This window comes from Lagopus leucura, unplaced genomic scaffold (genome assembly GCF_019238085.1).
Source record: "Lagopus leucura isolate 7727_CA_CO unplaced genomic scaffold, USGS_WTPT01 Super-Scaffold_741, whole genome shotgun sequence".
NCBI lineage: Eukaryota > Metazoa > Chordata > Aves > Galliformes > Phasianidae > Lagopus > Lagopus leucura.
Window position 1 is genome coordinate 5,273,653 of NW_024962256.1, and position 17,615 is coordinate 5,291,267.

The 17,615-nt window shown below is 36.0% G+C and overlaps 1 protein-coding gene across 5 annotated transcripts in view; it reads left to right on the top strand.

Moving 5' to 3' along the window:
* Positions 1-17,615, top strand: part of ATRNL1 (attractin like 1) — a 425,500-nt gene that overhangs the window by 199,584 nt on the left and 208,301 nt on the right. For all 5 annotated transcript variants that reach the window (XM_042863594.1, XM_042863598.1, XM_042863596.1 and 2 more), the window contains exon 25: positions 14,968-15,029. In XM_042863594.1, coding sequence (XP_042719528.1) covers positions 14,968-15,029 — 62 coding nt within the window. The remainder of the gene's footprint in view (positions 1-14,967; positions 15,030-17,615) is intronic.

The window sequence follows — 17,615 nt, forward strand, 5'->3', positions numbered from 1 at the left end:
AATTGTAAAAAACTTCTGATATCCAATCTAAATCTCCCCATTTTAAGTTTGAAACCATTTTCTCTTGTCCTGTCACAACAGGTTCTGCTAAAGAGTCTCTTTCCCCTTCTGAACAGTGATCATTTCACACAAGGAAATTGTATTGCTTAGGAGTTTTTATTTCTCATGTTCATTCTCAGCAATAAAGCATATTTGGTAGATGATTTGTCTCATAGAGCATTCAGTGTTGAAGCTGTGTGACACATTCTTCCCAGAAAATGAAATTCTAGATTTTATCTGAAGATACTTGTGCGTTTTGTATGCTGATATGCTGTATACAGATTTCCCTTTGATTTTAATCAAACCATAATTCACAAATATTACTTCTTTGAAAGGAGGGATAGATCTTTGTATGTACATATGAAGGCTCTCAATATAAAATAGGATTACTTCTTCTTTTTCAGTAGTCATCCTTTTTTATTACTTTAATCGGTCCATTCTCTATACTGTTTATTCGTTTAATATTTGGACTGACGAAGGACAATTTCAGATACTGTTGATGATTAAATTAAGACTCCTGTTTTTAGAACAGATGCATTTTAGCTAAGTCAGGTACAGTACAAATGCAAACATGAAGGGATTTTTTATTCTCCTTGCTATATTAAACTTCTAAGTTTGATTGATTGAAGGTAAGAACTCCAAAGCACCAGGGATTAGTTGTGCAATCAGATGGCTTAAAATTTCATTGTTGGTGACTGCTATTGCATTTTATCTTCAACCCCTTTTTTGGATTCGAATGTAGTACCTTAATAAGGTTATGGCCAGCAAAAACTTTTATAAATAGATTTTCTGTTACATCTAGTTGTAGCATTATTGATATCTGAGACATTTCAAGCAACCAAAGTTTATATACGCGTAACATATATTAATCTATATTATTTTTCATTGGTATTCTGTATTGAATTTTGCAGCTATTGAGTTTCTAAATGAAGTGCAAAGAATTTTAATACCATACTTAAGATTTCATGCATATCAAGAATTAGGACATGGAAAGTAGACTTACCACAGCAATTTCAGGTCTTGCCACTTATTTTTATTGGTATCACAGACTCTTAGAATGATTTAGATTGGATTGGATATCTGGAGGTCATCTTGTCCAACCTCTAGCTCAACCAGTCACCTAGAACAGGTTGACCAAGATGATGTTCAAATGGATTTTGAGTATCTCTAAATATACCTATCAAATATCTTTGTTTCTTCGCTCTTTTCTTTCTTCTCTCTCCTTCTTTTTTTAATTGCTAAGGAGGTTTATTTCTGTACTTCTATTTCTGTATTTCTTATTTTGCATGTCAGGAAATGCAGCTTGTGTTTGGGTTAGAACATGAACCTTGATTTTTTTGAGTAGTAGTTAACTGTTCATTCTTCCAAAGCTGACAAGTACAGCAACATCCATGTTAACAGTGTTAATTAAAAGCAATAAATGTTAACTACTCCACACCAAAGTTACAGGTTTTCCATGTATATTGCCAAAGAAGTTTATGCTTTTTAGTAATTTCAGAGCAGTTTATGTCTATTGATATCTCAGCAGGAAAAAAATGTACTGACGTTGACAGAAACAAAGTGATGCATTCCAAGTTTGTTATAAGTTTCTGAAAAACTGCCCTGATTCTTGTAATGACAAAAAATTATTAAAATTATGATGATCATATATTTATACCACATATTATATCAATACCGTGATGATCATATATTTACTACAACATGCTATTGCAGAAGCAATATAAGATGTATAGTTTGTAAAGAGCAAATCTGTGTTTTCATGATTGGGGTAAGTATTGGAATGGAAAGATGCCCACTCAACAACTCTTTTTGTGAAGTATCATTTTTTTTATTTTAACCTAACTACATGGAAAACATATAAATTTTGTTGATGTGAATGTTGTTTCCCTTGTCAGTTTTGGAAGGACAGGAAGAAAATTAACTCTCATAAATCCTTTCTCTGTGTTGTTTCTCAACAAACTTTCCCAAGTCAAGCAAGTTTGCTGACGACACCAAGCTGAGTGGTGCGGTTGATACGGTGGAAGGAAGGGATGCCATTCAGAGGGACCTCGACAGGCTGGAGGGCTGGGCTCGGGTGAACCTGATGAGGTTCAACACGGCAAAGTGCAAGGTTTTGCATTTGGGCCGGAAGAACCCCAGGCACCTGTACAGGCTGGGAGGAGCGGTCCTTGAGAGCAGCTCGGCAGAGAAGGACCTGGGGGTCCTGATGGACGAGAGACTGAATATGAGCCAGCAGTGCGCTCTGGCAGCTCGAAAGGCAAATGGGATCCTGGGCTCCATCAGGAGAGGGGTGGTCAGCAGGGACAGGGAGGTGATTGTCCCTCTCTACTCGGCTCTTGTGAGGCCCCATCTGGAATACTGTGTCCAGGTGTGGAGCCCTCAGTACAAGAAAGACATTGAGATTTTGGAAAGGGTCCAGAGGAGGGCGATTAAGATGATCAGGGGGCTGGAGCACCTCCCCTATGAGGACAGGCTGAGGGAGTTGGGCTTGTTCAGCCTGGAGAAGAGAAGGCTGCGGGGTGACCTCATTGCAGCCTATCAATACCTGAAGGGAACCTACACCCAGGAGGGGAGTAAACTCTTCAAAAGGGCTGATAACAGCAGGACTAGGGGAAATGGTTTTAAGTTGAAGGAGGGAAGATTTAGGTTGGATGTTAGGGGGAAGTTCTTTACTAGGAGAGTGGTTAGGCCCTGGAACGGGCTGCCCAGGGAGGTTGTGGATGCCCCGTCCTTGGACGTGTTTAAGGCCAGGTTGGACGGGGTCCTGGGCAACCTGATCTGAATGTGTATGTTTGGTGGCCCTGCTAGGCAGGGGGGTTGGAACTACATGATCCTTGGGGTCCCTTCCAACCCGGGTGATTCTGTGATTCTGTGATTCTGTTTCCTGTTACTGACATGGCAGCCTAGTGGCCTGCAGTAGGGAAATAATCACGAGTAATCAAAGAATTGCAGAATGATTGATGTTGGAAGAGACCAGCTGGAGATAGTCTGACCCCTCAAAGTAGGGTCAGCTGGAACAGGTGACCCAGGGCAGTGTCAGATTTTGAATATCTACAAAGGCGGAGAGTCTGAGTAACCTGTTCCAGTCTTCAATCACCCCCTGCAATTAAAAAACAAACGAACAAAAAACAAACACAAAACAGAACCACGAAGCAACGACTTATGTTTAAGTGGAACTTCCTGTATTTCAGTGTGATCTGATTTAGGTTCAGATTTATACAGGCAACTGGTTTGTGAAACACTTTGACTTACTATTTTTAGAAAGGATTACTGATAATGAATTTGTACTGATATAGGACATGTACTGTATCGAACATCTTGTTTATGAAAAACTCTTGTAAGATTTGAATACGGTCATGTGACTCATTTTTGTGAGACTTTTTCCCAACAGGGCAAGTTAAGATGTCAGTGAACAACATAAATCAGCATCAAGCCCTTATAAATACATAAAATAATTTAAAAACAGAGAGTTGCATGTAGAAAACAAATATTAGGTCTCAGAATTAATATACAGAAAAAAAATTAGAGAATGTTTTGTTTATGTAAGCTCATTTCTCAGGGAAAAACCTGAGAAAATTTTAATTTGGACGAAAAGATATGATTGAATGAAATGATCTTGAGGATTTCTGTAACCATTAGGGAAAAAATAGCACAATACCTTCTCTTTGAGTGCAGTCAATGCATTTAGTTAAAGATACGCTAGAGACCGCTTCTGCAGTATTTTTATTCCAGAGAGTGCACTGAAATCCTTCCTGGAATACTCTGAGGATCTCTGTTACATATGGCTTCTGTCAGGAAAAATACCTTTAAAATCTGAATGTGTGGAATTTCATTCTGCGGGAGTAAACATTATGATTTTAATTTATTTTTCATCACTTTGCTATGCTTGAAGCCAAATAGTTAGAATTATATTTAAATGTATTTATCTCTTTGGGAATGTCATTGTTAATATTTGTTCTTCCATATTCCGTTCAGTACTACTCTCACAAAAGCCTGGACAGGCTTATACAGTAGTTGAGCTTGTCAAATATAATTATTTTTTGGGAAAGTTTCTGAGAATTTTTTTTCTTCTTTTAGAACTTTTGAGGAAAATATTTAAGAGTTAAAGCAAGTTTTTTTGTTTGTTTGTTTGGTTGGTTTTTTGTTTGTTTTGTTTTTAAGCTGGAACTTTTCCCATATTTTCTCATTTTATGAAAGTAATCTTTCCCTGCAAGTGTTGTCGTCGTAAAAAGTTTTTTATATATACTTTTGGCCAGCTCAGCCAATAAAAACCTTCTCAAAGCAAATAGGAGTAAGAAGAAACCTCAACATTTTTTGGTCTCTGGAGAAGCCTGCTACTTAAACCTGAAAATGTGTCCAGGCTCTATCTGAAATTAATGCTAATAATCGCTTCATAAATATTTTTTTCCATTTACTTGTGATATCTAATAATGCATACACTTGTGTTGTTGTCTTCCATATATTTAAGACCATCTCTCCTCTACTCTTTTTGTAAGTCTTGTAGGCACTGTGTTTTTAAGACCCTTAGCCTCCTGTGTAGTTTGATTAAAATCAGCCTGCCAGCCTGTTCATGCAGGACAGGCAGAGCTACATTTTGTAGCTTTGATCCTTAGGAAACAAAAAGGATTTCTTAGAAATTGCCATACTGTATTTTTGAAACATGTCCCTAGTTAAAAGAGAGAAACAATTTTGCTGAAGCATGAATATAGGCTGGAAGATACCCAAAGTTTTATTGAGTTACTCTTCCAAATAGGTTTCTTACTCATTGCCTAATTCCCCTGCCATAGAGATTTGGAGCAGCAAATGAGATGTTTCAGAATTCCAAAGTATGCATCTGTGCTAAAGAAACTGAAGTAATTATCTCCCTGGATGTTTTCCATCTTTGCCCTGACTTATATACATATTTTGTTCAGAAGATGTTACTCATTATTTTGGGATCAAATTCTGCTCTACAGATGCCCTTTCTTCTCCTATTCAAATAAAAAGAATCAAGCTAGCACATTCTAATGATTCTCCTGGAAGTTAGTATGAAGTATTCAATATAAGAAAATATATGATCTATGTTCCGGTCAGCGTTATATAGGGACCTCTGTCCCTGTATAATTATCCTTAATTATTATCCTTTGTTCTTTGGAAGTATAAGGTGCCCTAACTGAAAAAGTGCTATTTTCTTTGAATTTGGATTTTGTTAAAGCTGTTCAGCTACTGAATAGTTAATGTTCATTTGCACTTGCCTAATTAGACAGTTGGATCTTCTGGAAAATATAATTGAAAAGATTTTTAAAGGGAAGTGCAAAAAGTACCATCAGTACCCTCAGTGTTGCCAGCTTTGAATATTTTTTTCTGCTTAATGACTGAGGCCTTTACAAAGTGCTTTACAGTTTGCCCACGAGGTGGGAGCGACTCACACAGAACTTTGTGAAGAGCCTCCAAGATCGCAGTTCTAGCAGATACATATCTATGTCTCATATATTACAGTCTTGTTTTGGCATTTCAGTTATTGGGCTCATGGTTTCACAAAAACGACCTTTGCCAAAACAGTACATACCTTAACAGTATGGCACATTGGTTTACTGCCCAAGTGCTAGCATGGCAGCTCATAGTCTCACAGCCTTACAGCATAATTTCTTGGAAAACCAATTTCAATTCTACAAGTCTCATTTTTCTCCTTGATTTACATCCTGCTGAATCTGCTTGAAAGCTAGCTACCCGTCAACCTTTTCCTAGCTGCTTATTGCAAGTTTTTAAAAAATATGACATCAAAGATTTCCATTCACTAGCATTATAATTTTCCCCTGCATCTTTTTTGAATACTTTGCTGGATACGACAGTGTATCATTCAGTGATATAATAGATCAATGACACATCAGCCTGATTCTACAGAATATATTAGAAAGTTGAGTAAAATGTAAGCTGTCAGTTGCCTGTTTTTTGTTGGTGTTTTTTTTTTCTTCTCATATTTATTACAGCTTGCAATACAATAAGAGTTTCAAATGAAGGGGAAAAAATAATGAAAGGGAGTAAAATTAACATGAAAAAATTGGATCACAATGTGTTCTCTTAATCCTCACCATTTAATTTTCGTTTTATCTTGTAGAAGTCTCAGTTGTCACTTTCCTGATTTTGATCACCTCTTCAAGGGGGAGAATATTAAATTCATTTCGTTCTTTACATGTTATATATATGTATATATTTTGCCTGGTACGCTGAGGGTATTTTTTAGTTCAGTTAACCACTTCTACTGTATTTTAAGTCATTCACATTTTCCATTGGTGGGAACAGTAGTACTTTCAGCCACAGGTCTATTAGAACAGTCTTGTTCTTATGTAGATAAGTGAACGCCATCTCTCACATATGAAGAAAAGAACAAAACAACCAAACCACACACACTTTTGCTTCCACAGAGTGTATGTACAACACAGGAAGCTTAATCAGTTTTATTTTTACATCATGACTTCTCAGGTGGGATATTCTAAATTATATAAGTTAGTATGTGACCTCTTTTGTCTTTGCTCTCATATCTCAGTCTTTCTGACTACAGAGGTGGATCTTCACTAAGAAATGGAAATAAGGATAAAGCTTATGGTCTTTTCCCCTGTACACAGTTGATGAGATTTCTGTCACAATTTGACTATTATGATAAAAAATAAAAGTTCCCTTGGATACTCATAGTCTTCAGAAGCCTTTTCTTCAAGAGCCACTCTCCTGACAACTTTTGTCTAGTTAGTCTTGTGATGGGCAGGACTAAGCATTTCAATTTCTCCTCTTAGCATTCTGTTTTGAAATCCTGCCTCTTTTAAAATCAAAAGTAAGTAATTTACAATTAATGTTGCTGTAGTCAATGTTTGCCTCTGAAGGTGGCAGACAAACCAGACCTATCTCTACTTATTCCATAATAGTTCTAATTATAATATGAACAAAATCGAAGTATTTGTTCTATGAATAGCTGCTGGAAAACAGGTTCCATTCATTTTTCAGAGGTTTAATTACATCAAATATACGCACAGTGACTTCTACTCTTGTTGTAATAGCGTTATTTACATCTTGAAATTAAAGCCTTCCTTTCATGGCCTTATCTGTAGGTAAAGACAGGAACAGGAGGCTGGATGAATGAATTTCTCTGCTAAGTGGGAATCCTTCTTTTTGGATGTTTTACACATTAGAGACAGGAATCAACAAGGACTATTTTATACAAAGTGGTATTATATACATAAATCTTCTGAAAGACAGATACCTTTGGGATATTGTAGGCTGTAGACTTTTGTGTAATCCATTACCCGTGCTCATATAAACCTTTGATTTGTGGGTTAAAACCTGAGGCTGAGTAACCTCATAAATATGTTAATCCAGAGTAATCAAGAAAAGTGCTATTGCAAATACAAAATTTTTATTCCATAGTTCCAACAGCTTTATAGCATGCTCTTCATTTATAACAATAAACTTTGGGACATTATTCTTTTCACGTTTAAGAAAATGCTTTGCCCTTTTCTTGGCATATCACCAATGACTGTTACATATCTTATTTTGAGCAACATGATCTTTATGCAAAAGTCAGCGCATGTTTTGCATATTCTAAGTTTTTGATTTCTAAAATGAGTGAATCACTACAGAAATCTAAGAATTTGGCATATGTAGTCATGACTGTGAAGAGGAAAGGGACCTGGGGGTGTTGATTGATGCTCGGCTGAACATGAGCCAGCAGTGTGCCCAGGTGGCCAAGAGGACCAACGGCATCCTGGCCTGCATTAGAAATAGTGTGGCCAGCAGGAGCAGGGAGGTGATCATCCCCCTGTACTCAGCACTGGTGAGGCTGCACCTTGAGTACTGTGTTCAGTTTTGGGTCCCTCACTACAAGAAAGACATTGAGGCCCTGGAACATGTCCAGAGAAGGGCAACGAAACTGGTGAGGGGTCTGGAGCACAAGTCTTACGAGGAGCGGCTGAGGGAGCTGGGATTGTTTAGCCTGGAGAAGAGGAGGCTCAGGGGAGACCTCATTGCACTCTACAGCTTCCTGAAGGGAGGTTGTGGTACAAAAGGGTCTGGCCTCTTCTCCCAGGCAAATAGTAGAACCCGAGGAAATTCCAGAAATTATACCAGAGCAGGTTTAGGTTGGACATGAGGATAAACTTTTTCTCTCAAAGGGTGGTCAGGCACTGGAATGGCTGCCCAGGGAGGTGGTGGAGTCGCCGTCCCTGGCAGTGTTCAAGAGGCGCCTGGATGAGGAGCTACGAAATATGGTTTAGTGCTTGTGGTACTGATAGGAATGGGAGGGTGGTTGGACTAGGTGATATTGCAGGTCGTTTCCAACCTTGTGATTCTGTGATTCTGTGATAATTCTTTTTAAATTATAATTTTTATTAGCGTGAAGATCGTAGATTGTCTGACCAAACCAGATCAACTCTATACCTACGAAGAGAAGGGTGTTGATTTTTTCAATATATTATCTTATTTAGCAACAAATTTTTCCTGTTATATTTATTTCTACAAATGCACGTGAGCATGAACACATGCATTAAGTGGCGCAGTAACCATACTAAGTTCTGCAGTTGTTCAAATGGCTAAGGTAGGTATTTTTTAGCAAAGGTGAAAAAATGTCTTCTGTGCAGAAAAGTAAATATATTTTTCATGTCTATAAACTCCAGAATGTGAGAATTCTGCTTTTCTTTGGGGATATCATTAATGTGTACTAATAAATCTCCACTGAATGCTGTTTATAGAAAGAGTGGTATTTAAAACTCACTCTTTTCAAGAAATAAACAGCATTTTCCTTTGGTTTATTTTTTATTTCCTAGGTACTGCAATACAAATATTTACTTTGCTTGTTTTCAGTAGCCCTGTCTTTACTATATGTATAATAATGAAAGCTGAGTTGCTAAAAAAAAAAAAAAGGAACAAATAATGAGTTCTGGAATCTTACATTTCTTAATTCACATGAAGTACCTGTCATAAATTATTTTTTTTCTACTTTCTGTAATAAGTAACTACAATTTTATATTTGGTACCTAAAGAATCGAAAGCTGAACACTGATAATTCAAGCAATATTCTGTTTTCCACTATGTATTAAGTTTCTATTGTTCAGATTAACTATATAACATAGATATATCTCTCTGTGTGTGAATCCGATTTTATTTTACTTTTTATTATAAAATCAGGGTCCACTTTTTGGTGAGCTAAAAGTTGCGCAGCAGCTAGTTCACTCTTCATAAAATAAGACTGCATTTCTACATCCTGTGGAAATAATACTGCTACCAACGTCTTTAAAAGCAGAAGGGAGTTCAATACTTATTTTAACTTGAATCTCAGATACCTTTAAAATTCATTCATTGAGATACTGTACCACTGATTAGATTTGTGTGGGATAACAGTAAAAGTGAAATCTCGTCATTCCTGAGGGAGCTCAGTGCCCTCTGAAAACCTCTTTGTGATTTCTAATTTGATCTGATTCCTCTAAATTTTACTTTGAATAATCTACAGGAGTAAACAAATTATATACTGATAAATAATGAGAGGTCCATTATTCTAAGCCATCAGGATAGCTTTATAAATTAAACTCATTTGAACAGTATACTTTTTAGTAGAGCCAATACAAAGTTATTAACTGCCTACAAGATTAATGAACTATAATGTTTTGGCACTTGTGTGTCCTTCCACAACGTCCAGTGCCCCTAGCTTAGATTTGAAGAACAAGACATATGGATGTAATGGAGTTACAATGCCTGCAGTCGTATCCTGAAGCTGCTTGTTTTCTCCTGTACGCTGTAAGGAGCAAGTTGGGGGGATTAAAGTTGTATTTCAAGCAGAGGTTGTAATAGACACATGAATGATTACCTAAGTGTGCCACTTCATGAGACATTTTGTTTTCCACAGAATTATGTTTCCCCCTTAATTTGCATGCATTTTCCACAGGTTGCCTCTGCTCAGTTTGTAAGCTTTTCCATTTATAAAAGACAACTTGATTCGGTGTCAACTTCTGTGGACTGTATAAGGAACACAACAAACTCCTGTGGAGCTGTTGGTTCTCACGTGCTGTGTGCTGGAACAGTGCTGAGATGCACACCCTGCCACAGGATTCCCCTCCCCAGGGGTCGGTGAATAGGAGATATGGGGTGACTGTGGTGCAGGTGAAGAGGTGAAGAGCTAGTCTCACTTGGTAGACATCTGCTTTAGCTGCCCTTAGAGAAACTTTTGCCCTGATTTGACCAGTTAAGAAGCTGTGGTTTGGTGGCATTTCTGCATCCTGTCTGATCAGTCAGCGCTTCAGTGGCTGAGATCTTGACATGCTTATGACTGATGTGTACTAGAGTGTTGTATTTCTTGAATTTCAGAAAATTTTTAATTCTTCATAGGAGAAAGAATTCTAAGCCACCATCTGCACTGTATGATAATTGTGGTGAAGTGACCTATTCACCTCAATGAGATGTACTGAGATTCAGCATTACAAGGCAAGTCAAGGGTATAAAAGGATATTACAAGGGTATAAATATACCCTGACTTCACGATGACTTCATCATCCAGGAAGCTTTTGTCTGATCATTTACACAAATTCTCTAAAGCATGTATTTTCAAGTTGCCTTCCAAGCTCATCAGTAGGTACAGAACTGTGACTTAAAAATCAGTTGTCAGTTGGTATGTTCTCATACATCAGGACTTGAATTCTAAATCGCTTCATCAACTCTTCATCTAGCTGCCATTTGACAGAGTAATACAACAGTAGTGTGCTGGCATTACTGTCTTTTATAGTTTCTTTTGATAAGAAGAAAGATAGCATTTCAGTTTTGCTTTATTAAATTAACGTTACTATTTTTAATACATGAAGTTAATCTGTATGGGCAACTAACTGGTTTGTGTAGAAACATCAAACACATATAACTTGAGGATTTTATATGTTTATTTTTTGAATGAATAAATATAATTTGCACTTTTTACTTATTTTGGTACTCTAGAACAATTCTAGTCTGTCAGTTGTTAGAATCTAATTCTTTATTATGGCCAAAATCATTATTGTGTTCATTCAACTTTGCTTGAAAGATTCCTTTACTCCATTCCCTCTAATTCCATATTTAATTAATTTTTCTGCCAGCCCATTTAAACAAGTCCAGGCTTTAAAAAAAAAAAAAAAAAAAAAAAAAGCAGTTACTGCAGAAGTTGTCTAGAAACTTTGCCATTTCACTCAGTTTTTGGGAGAATTCAATCCTGCAAAGATTTATGTCTAAAATAACTTTCTGGTACTATAGGTACTATAGATGTCAATGACTTTCTTTATTATTTAAATTATTTTGAAACCTGTCACTTCTCCCTTGTCCATATCTTTTAATTTTCTTTCAGTCTTTCATTGACTTTAATACTCAATGATTCAATTTCTTAGTAATGTCTATATTAGTCATTTTAAAGTTGTTTTTTTTTTACATACTGACTTAAACAGTAAATCAGATAGCAGTTCCCCTCTCCCAGTTTTTCTCCTTCACTAATTCCAGGATGTTAACTGAGGATTTCAGTGTGTTATGCATTTGAACATATGTGTACATATGCACATGATTAAAGATAGCAGTAAAATAAGTGTGTGCATATTGATTTTAATAGGCAAAGTGCAAGTTAGGAAAAAATTCAGCAGTAAAAACCTACTTTAAGAATGTCATTCTCATTTGAATACAAACTTTGATTGTCTTTCAGCCTCTCATCGTTCTGAGTAGTGGAAATAATATCATGTAATTATTTGAGAAAGAAAGGGGTGGATATTTGGTTAATCTAATGTATGCTACTGTGAGAGACAGGACTTCAGCATGCAGAACTAATCTCTAGAAGCTGCTTATCAAATCTTGATACGAAGGCTGTGATTTTGAGTCTGGTTTTCTTGAAGTTATCTTTCATTCTCTATGTTATCAACATAAAAGTTTTACTACCATTAATTCTCGCAAATGAGAGGACTGTTTGTTGAAATTGGACTAAATTCTTTACGCAGCAGAAAGCAGTAGGATTCTGCCAGAAGGCACTTAGCTCTGTACTGCTTCTCTGATCACTTCATCCCAGCAAGAGGGAATATTTCTTTTCTTTCTATTCTAGCATTGGACTGTTTTGCAGAAATAGCCAATCAGTATTTAGGAACTCTGCGAGAGTTTTTATCTCACCTAACATTACTTATATCCTAAGTCTGACATAAAATCATAGTCACAGACTCCCCACCGTTGTTAGCACAAAGAAAGGGCAGCTCCATCGGGTAATTCATCCCACATTATGTTGGTCCGTTTATTTTAGAGTCACTCATCTATCCTAAGCCTTCGTATCTCCATTGATTCCTATAAACTAGCTGGGTAATTTTCACTAGATTCAACTTCCACATGTCAAAATTCAGAGTTATATTCTTTCAGACTTTATTTTCTATTTTTGGCAAATCTGTGCTTTTCTTACTGTATTCTTTTGGAATTTTTGTTTTCTGGTGGAAAAGAATAAAACATAGTGGTTAGATACTACAGGATAATGTTTTTACAGTCTGTAATTTTGCTAGATTGGTTTCCTTTGAATTACAGAGACTGCTTCTTTTTCATATTAAAATACAAAATTTATGTCCAGACTTACTGTTTCCATATGAAAGATGTACCCAAGTTAGACTTTAAATACTGTCTCATTTTCATGGTGGGACAGATCTTGACCTATTGTTCTGTCGGATTGTTATTTCTCTATGGCAAGTAAAAATAGCCAAGGTGAAGATGACATGAAATATCTAGAGCAGGGGAAAAAATTCTACTCCTTCAGATACTAACCTTTGGAGCCTGGAAAAATCCCTGTGTTCAAAAGTTTTTCCTATTTTAGCAGATACATTCTGTACATCACTATCTAGGGTAAAGTGTATTTCCGATGTCATGTATGTAGCCAAAGATTTATAAAAATTTAGAAATAGCACACGGTGAAATGCTGTTTGTAATACATCCTTGTATACAGTGTTCTCTGAAATAGTCATCCAGTTAAAAATCAAGGCAGAAATATTGATAGAGAAAACATGTAGTAATATTTCTGAAGTTAAAATGGGAAGATGAGATTGGATAAAGTTGGATTCTTTTCTTTAGCCAGCTGAGTAACTAGAAGAGTTAGACAAATGTTCAGATACACAAGTCCTTCATGTCTGATACAGAAGTTCTAGACTTCAAAGCTAAATCCAAGTTGAAAGCAATTGCTCAGAATTTAATTATAGAGAATTTTTCATAAAATAGTTGCTGTAGTTCTTACTTCTTGGTTCTGATCCTCACAACTCCTTCACAAAACGAACCTTAAGACTAGGATACAAGAAGCCTTGGACTTAGAAGTATCAGTTTTAGGCATGTAATAATTTCCTTGCCCATGCTCATCTTTTCATGTTTCACTGGTTATAAACTCTCCATCTCTCTTTTTCCTTTCATGACTTCCCTACCTTATTAACTCCTCCTTTTCTCTTACCCGTCCTTTCTGCTCCACCCAAGAAAACTGTGCATTATGTGATCTAACATACATATTTAATTGAACTGAGCAATCTTCCTAACTTCTACTTTGCTTTCAAGTCACCTGTACTGGGCTACTAAAGGAACTTGCATACTCCAGAACTTGACTCATAATTATCTTGCGAAAAATGTATCAATGCCTATGGCTTTATCTTATTATGCATAGATCCTCATAGCTGGACCTTCATAACAATTAGAATGTTCTGAACTACCCAGGAAAAATACTTTTCTCCTTGCAAATTCCTTAAGGTTGAAATTCTCCAATCATAAGACAGCTTTCATTTTTAATGGAGCTATATGCTGTAATAATTCTCTTAACATAGAAAGAAAGAAGGAAAAGAGGAAAGTTCAGAAAATGTCTAGGGTTGATTGTTGTTTGGGTTGGTTTGGTTTTTTTGAACCATTTGTTTCAATCTACACTTGAACACAATCTCTGAACACAACCAAATTTATTTGTTCCATTGCTGGCCTAAAGTACTGTCATTTACTGCTAAGAAAGTTCACAGGCAGTGAAAGGGAATCCACATAATTTGGTATAATTGTTAGTCATAATCAGATCTCAAATGCATGAAGACTTCTAAAAAACCACATATGACCAGGCCAGGAACAGAGTTTGATCACATTGTGCAATTCAAAGTAGAAAGTTCTGTACAGTATCAGTTTGGTACTTACATATTATGAAATGTGGAACAACTCAGGGACTTAGGGATATTTGCAGATACGCCTTCATTATTAAGTGCAGTCCTTAACATCAGTGATAAGCAATTATAATAGCAATAATGGTCTCTATTCCGTGCAAGTGTGGGTGTGTGGCTGTGTGTGTATGCTGTTTTAGAGATAATTATTAAATCTTCATAAGAAATTACAGTGAAGGGCTGAACTAATGCACGTTCATGTGAGGTTGTAGAAATGTTGCCAAAAGAATGTTTGTTGATTTGTCTTTAATTCACTTTGAAATATTTTGCTTTATTATGCACCAGATTAATCTGTTTTTCTTTTAAAATTAGCATTCATTTTTAAATTGTGCAATTAAAATATTTTAAATGTATTAATTTTAAGCAAAAATGGCTTTTTGCATTTCTAAAATCACGTTTCAGTATTTCAATTAGAATGGAAAATGGTGGTAGTTGAAAAATAGTTAACTATAAAGAAGATGATTTACATCAATGTGATTTATTAGTAGTTTCCATGTTGTGTTCAATTTTTATAACAAGCAAGAGTTACATGGGTAATTTCTATTAACATTACTTCAATAGAAAGACTATATTTCATTGTGCATATTTTGACTCTGACAAAGACATGGGAGTTAGTTACTCATCTCACTTTATGGTGAATGCAGGTGTGTGTACACCAGACTGCAATTACACTTGAAGCTGATCATCCGTGGAGCCATAAAGCCCCAGCCTAAAAAGAAAATGGCTCTGAAAATGTTGTAATTTACTTCTATTTTATTTGCAGATTGCCTTCTCACAGCACAATACTATCATGGATCTGGTGCAGTTCTTTGTCACCTTCTTCAGGTAAGTTGCTTTTTCTGTTTTTTTTTGACTGAAATTGTGCTGATTCTGTTGCATCAAACAAATACCTTTCCAAGCTCTTTAATCTTAAGAAATGCCTGAAAGGAAGCCTTTAAGCTGCGTTCACTAATTTGCACTGACGGAGAATCAGAGGAATGAAACTGCATGTGCAGGGAGCTTTTTGCTTTGTTCATAGGCTCATTGGTACAGTGTTCACACTTACACATCTGGCTGATCTTTATGCAGTACTTCATATCACAGTGATTAAGTGAAGCCAGCTTTATTTGACTCCAGTAATGTGTATGCATGATTTTTTGTGACCTGTTTTACTGAATTATTAAAAATGATGGTTCTGTTCAATGTTTTGTGAAAGTTATGTTTTAATAAAAGACCTCAAATCACCGTTAATGCTTTTGTGAGTTAGAGGTGAATTGTGAAAGTCACTAAGTGATGCAGAAGCTTTAGTGGCAGCAGTGCAAGAATTGGCTTCATCTGCAGCTGGGCAGCTATTCTAGCATCTGAACAAAACTCAATCGAAACTTCATATAAGTTCAGTTGTTCTATAAAATGTCACAAAGCTAATATACATGGGTTACTTACAGTTCTTTGAAATCTTGCTATGAATGCATTCCTCAGTAACCACAGTGTGTATGTAAAACGCAGAGACTGAGGGACCACTATGTCCATCAGACTTTCTGTATCTTGAGGATGCTACGTGTTTATTTTACAAGTTCACAGCACTGCTCTTCTTCCTGTTTTCATAACCATGCTTTGGGGAACTGTACTCAAGCAGACAGACAGTTAAATGCTGTGAACAAGCAAACTTCTGTTAATTGCTGTCACCTTTAAGGGGGCAGAAACGAGCAGGCCCTGATGTATTCTGCATACAATATGTTGGCTAATGGAGGGCACTTCAACAGGTGATGCCAAGCATTCCATTCCTCTTCTTCCACTGCAAATAGAGCATTAAAATGCTGATTGCTTGAAGGCCGGTCTAGCAATAGTTCACTTTGTTTCTGGGGAATAAAGATCCAGAAGGAGGTGATATTCATGTGAACCTGTTATCCCATACTGAGAGAAAGGGTGTCCTAGCTGGCTGCTAGGGTAACATTGCCTTTGATTCAGCTCAGTCCAATTAACAAGGCTTTCAGCTTACACTCAGCTCAAGAAGAGGTCTTGCAGCTGCAGTCTTGCAGCTGTTTTCAGTATAGCATTAGCAATCAACCTTAGGAGTTGAGTTGCTGAAATACTTAAGGGTTGAAAGGTGGTAAGAGTATTCATCTATGAACAGCGAAACAGATCTGTGTGCTCTGTATTTTTATGGATTATTTAAAAGAAGATAATGAGGAAAGTCTTTCTTTGACTTCATTTCTATGTGTATAAGTGTGTCTTTAGGTGTCTTCAGATGCAGACACAAAGCTTGTGATGCTGAAGAGTGTTCTGGTGCCTTTAGATGTAGGCAACATGTCTGTGAGCATAGAAGCTCTCCTATATATCCAAGAAAAAAACTAGAAACAAAAAGAAAAGCATGTGTCAGAGTCACACTACGCAAAGCAGATCTGGGAAAGGATGGAAAATATCTAAGGAGCTTGAGTTGCTGCAAATTGGTGCCATAATGATATAAAAAGTTAGTAGCACTGTGTTCCCAAGTTAACGAACTCTGCCTGGGAGATGAGCCTGAACATGCAGTTTGGCTAATTGGCTCCTTCCTGTACTTTGTGCATGTTTATTTGGTTGTTTTTTGTTTGTCTGTAGTTTGTTTTCTGCAGTTAGAATGAAAGATATCCATTGTAAACATCACTGCATTTTCCATTAGATTTTAAACTGGATGTTCTTTCTTTCCCTGGGAACAGTAGTCTTAACTAACTGCAGAATATTTATGATAGAAACATTTAGCAAGGACTAGCAATTAGCAATGAATTGTTTTTCGTTGTTGTTATTTATTTGCTTGTTTTCACACTAATGGATAGAGTTATATATATATAGATATATATATAAGTTCATATATATATATATCAAGTTATATATATATAAGTATATATAAATAATATATAGAGTTATATATATAAGTTCATATAACATGAATTCTCCAAAGTGGCTTACAGTGGTCAAGCCTGTATATTACAATTTATATTACATTTATATTCATATTATCATTTATATTATCATTTATATTTCAACAAGAATTGCAGCCTAGCAATACTGTGTATGTATACATACTTGTATGTGCATATATATATATATGCATTTATATGTATATATGTATTTTTAACTGGATAGTTAAGTGTAGTATATTAAAACATTGACAAATTATGGTGGTAATATTAACACCTACAACACATTGAGCAGGATTGTTGAAACAGCAAATGTTCTAATACGCTTGATTTAAATTAAAAAAAAAAAAAAAGCTTTAAACATTCTCAATAAACAAACGTTTAGCAAGGACCTTCTTCCATCTATTATTATTTTGTATTTCTGAGCACATAACCCTATTCACATTGGCTGCCTAGCTAAACCAGAAAGGACGTTTATGTAATAATGATGTTTTTTTTATCATTCATAAGTATAGCTTAAAACTCTCCCTTTATA